General features: G+C 49.2%; 1 protein-coding gene across 1 annotated transcript; it reads left to right on the top strand.

Annotated features, from left to right (window-relative positions):
- Positions 1 to 993: 993 nt before the first annotated feature.
- LOC139056082 (uncharacterized) lies at positions 994 to 2,464 on the top strand (the record flags this gene model as incomplete). Its single annotated transcript, XM_070533937.1, has 1 exon — positions 994 to 2,464. A coding segment is annotated over exon 1 (1,287 nt), but the record flags the coding sequence as incomplete, so codon positions are not given.
- Positions 2,465 to 3,535: the final 1,071 nt, after the last annotated feature.

Below are 3,535 nucleotides of genomic sequence, written 5' to 3'. Positions count from 1 at the left end.
TCCGTTTCGTAAGGAGGTGGACATCTTAGACCAAAATTGTTTCGAGCGGCTATACGAGGAAAACACTGACGTCATTCGGGAGCACAAATCACGCTATCAGAGTGATGTAAATATTGAAGACCTCCGTGCGGTTTGTAATTCCCTGATACGACCCAATAACGAGGAACGGGAGACGGCTTCTGAGATTTCCGATGTGACCGTGCACCCGGCAGCCATGGAGAACGACGACTCTGATCTCCTAGACATTGGTGCAGTCGAGTCCAATGCCCCGTTTAAGCAATGCCCCGCCGTGTGCACGCGCCAAGACGTCATGAGCAGAGATCAGTACCTGGACACCATGCGGAAGACAAATGATGAGCAGTACGAGATCGTCCGAGAAGTCCTATACCGACTGACAACTCCGAACTCTCCACCACTGCAAATATTCTTCACGGGAGTGGCTGGATGCGGCAAAACATTTGTACTGCGCCTGATCATGGACCTCTACAACAGGTACTGTAACCCTGCTGGCCCATACAATCTAAACGCATATGTGGCTTGCGCTACAACAGGAAAGGCGGCGGTGGCACTAGGCGGAGTAACTGTGCACGCAGCGTTCAAGCTTAGCCTCAAGACAGACAGCGGACTCAGGGACAACGAGTTGAACACCTTCCGCTATGCTTTCAGGAATGTCAGATGCGTGATTATTGACGAAGTTAGCATGATGTCTGCTGATATACTTCACAGAATCGACTCGCGGCTCCGCTCCATCACCTGCAAATATCTGCAGCCCTTCGGAGGGTTGGACGTCATTCTCTGTGGGGACCTACGTCAGCTTCCCCCCGTTCGTGCAGCTGAGGTGTTCAAGCGCGTCAAAACAGACGACGTGTTTAACACAGAAATCTCGTGGCACCATCTCGCCTACTTTGCACTCATTAAAGTGGTACGACAAAACAATCTCAGGTTCTCCACGTTGCTTTCCAAAATTGGAGATGGTGTCGAATTAGACCCCGAGGAAATCTCACTTATCGAGAGTCGGTTCGTTCCACAGCAGGAAGCAGAAGCTTCTTGCCCCGGTGGCATACGCTTGTTCTACTCCAACAAGGAATCTGATTACTACAACACAACAAAGGCCATAGTAGCACAGGATAATGCTGTACCATGCACGGCACAGGATACAATCGTTGGGTGTAGGTCTATGCAAGAGCAAACAGAGGCCATGCGTAAGGTCGAAACGTTACCCAAGGCCGAAATAGGAAATTTGCCAGCAAATATAATGCTGTGCATTGGCAAGCCTTACATGATCACCCTCAACGTGGATGTTTCCGATGGCCTTGTTAATGGATCGGTGGGAACACTGAAATTCATCGAAAACGACACCCATGGGAAACCGCTACGCATATGGTTGCCGTTCGGGGAGCTTGGCTCCAAACTTGCGATCGGAACCGTAGCGGCCGCAAAATCACACCAGTTACGCAAGCTCAACAGAAACATTCAACCGAACTGGATACCGATTGAAAGGCGTACCGTCACCTGCGTTATCGATAAGAAGACGAAGGTATCGGTAAGAAGATGCCACCTTCCCGTTGTGCAGGCGAGCGCCATTACCATTCATAAATCCCAGGGTGGCACATATGATGAAGTCGTGTACTCCTACGCCAAGAATCATCCACAGAAGTTGGTATACGTGGCACTGAGTCGCGCTACAGACATCAACGGACTCTACCTGACCAATGTTGACAACGACTTCACATTCTACCACGGAAAAGCCAATCCGGACAGAAAGCTAGCCGATGAATTTCGTCGGTTGCAGTCCCACAAACTTGACACCATCACCGCCAAGTGCCTCGCCATGACTGAACAGCCGCACTACTTGTTGATCTCCGCTCTTAACGTACGCTCCCTTGCCGCACATGCCAAGGACGTACACCACGATCACATTCTGCGCCATTCGTCTGTACTTTGCTTTGCTGAAACCTGGATGGATCCCGAAGAGCCTCTCGAAATCATAGATTTCCTATACTGCTGTGGTGCTCGCAGAGACCACAACAGAGCGGCGGGAGTCGCTATCTACTTGCGCACAGGTCTCTCTGCAATACCAGTCGAAATGTTTGGCACGTCACATGAAGTTGGCGAACTGTGCGCCGCAAAGTTGCCCAACGGCTTGCTGGTAGTAGCTGCCTACTTCGCCCCTACCGCACTCACGAAAGACGTCGTGCACTTCCTGCAACTCGCATTAACCGTCCATCGATCCACACCGATGTTAGTAGTGGGGGACTTTAATGTTGACATAAAGACAAACAGCAATTTCCTAACACTTATGCGGGAGAACATCCCGTTCCTCTCGCTCGTAACGCGTCCCACGGCTGTGACAACCTCGCGAGGCACTTGTATAGATCTCGTCTTTGAGAATCAAGCATTGGTGTACCAAGTCGAACATATATCAGTCTATTTCTCCGACCACAAAGCTTCCTTCATGACTGTCAAGAACTGTTAGTGGAGTCTTTGTTAAAGGAATACGTGTGAAAAATAAAAAAAAAATTCTGTGATAGCGCATACATGTGTTGCTCGATTTCTTTGCCTCAATCTATCGAAAAGGTGAAACAGCTTATTTGCTGCGCTCAAATTTCGCATTAGGAAGTAACGTAATCGTCGGTAATTTTTTTTTCAAGGCCATCGCGCAAGAGCCACTTAAGGCTTTCGCCTTAAAAACAGCTTTTGAAATCCCTGCAACATAAAGCAGAAGGAAGCTGTAAGTTTCTTTAGCTAATACATTGCGTGTTCGTTCATAACTTTTGAGCCCTGTTAGCGTTATTTCGCACCGTATCCGTAACTTTGATAAAAATTGTGAAAGTGTGATTTATCTTTGCGGTCGCGTTTCTGAAAGCTTTCTTACACATTGTCAGGGGGGGGGGGGGGGGGATCTGTACTTAAACGAACAGAATATAGGACCGGAAGGACTAATGTGACCGTATGTTTAGTATAAAAACAATGGTGTTCAAAGTAATTGTACATGTACCTGCTTGTTTTGGTTTCGCAATCATAAGCGAGTGCCTTTTATGGGTTTGCTTTCCCTTTCAGTTTATTCTGGTAGCTGCATTTCATTCACATCGTTGCACGGTTGCATTCGTTGCATTCACCACCGAAAAGACTTTCGCGTTCTCATCCAGATCCTGCGACAAGCATTGATGCAAACTGTGCACACGTACGGTAGCGAGAATGCAGTTGGCAGTGTGCGGTGTTACGGACTTGTACCGCTGCACCACTATTACGACTTTGTGGTCCCGTAGCGCTCGTCACCCGTTTCGTGACAGAGCGTTGGTAGCGAAGACTCCGAGCCAGGCGTCGATGAGAATAACGAAAGGGATTTTATACATTATATACAGGTCATTGTACAGGACAAGATCGGATCGGCACTGGGGCCGAGAGCTCACACAAACGCGACTGTTCCCGCACGACGGCGTCCGGCGAAAACGCGTGACACATCTCACCCCAGTCGGGAGCGACACTGTCTCCCGGTGGGTCGGCGGATCCTGTTTTCGAGGCGGCCTCCTCG

Source organism: Dermacentor albipictus, chromosome 1 (assembly GCF_038994185.2).
Source record: "Dermacentor albipictus isolate Rhodes 1998 colony chromosome 1, USDA_Dalb.pri_finalv2, whole genome shotgun sequence".
NCBI classification, from domain to species: domain Eukaryota; kingdom Metazoa; phylum Arthropoda; class Arachnida; order Ixodida; family Ixodidae; genus Dermacentor; species Dermacentor albipictus.
This window is presented reverse-complemented; position numbering and strand designations above follow the sequence as displayed.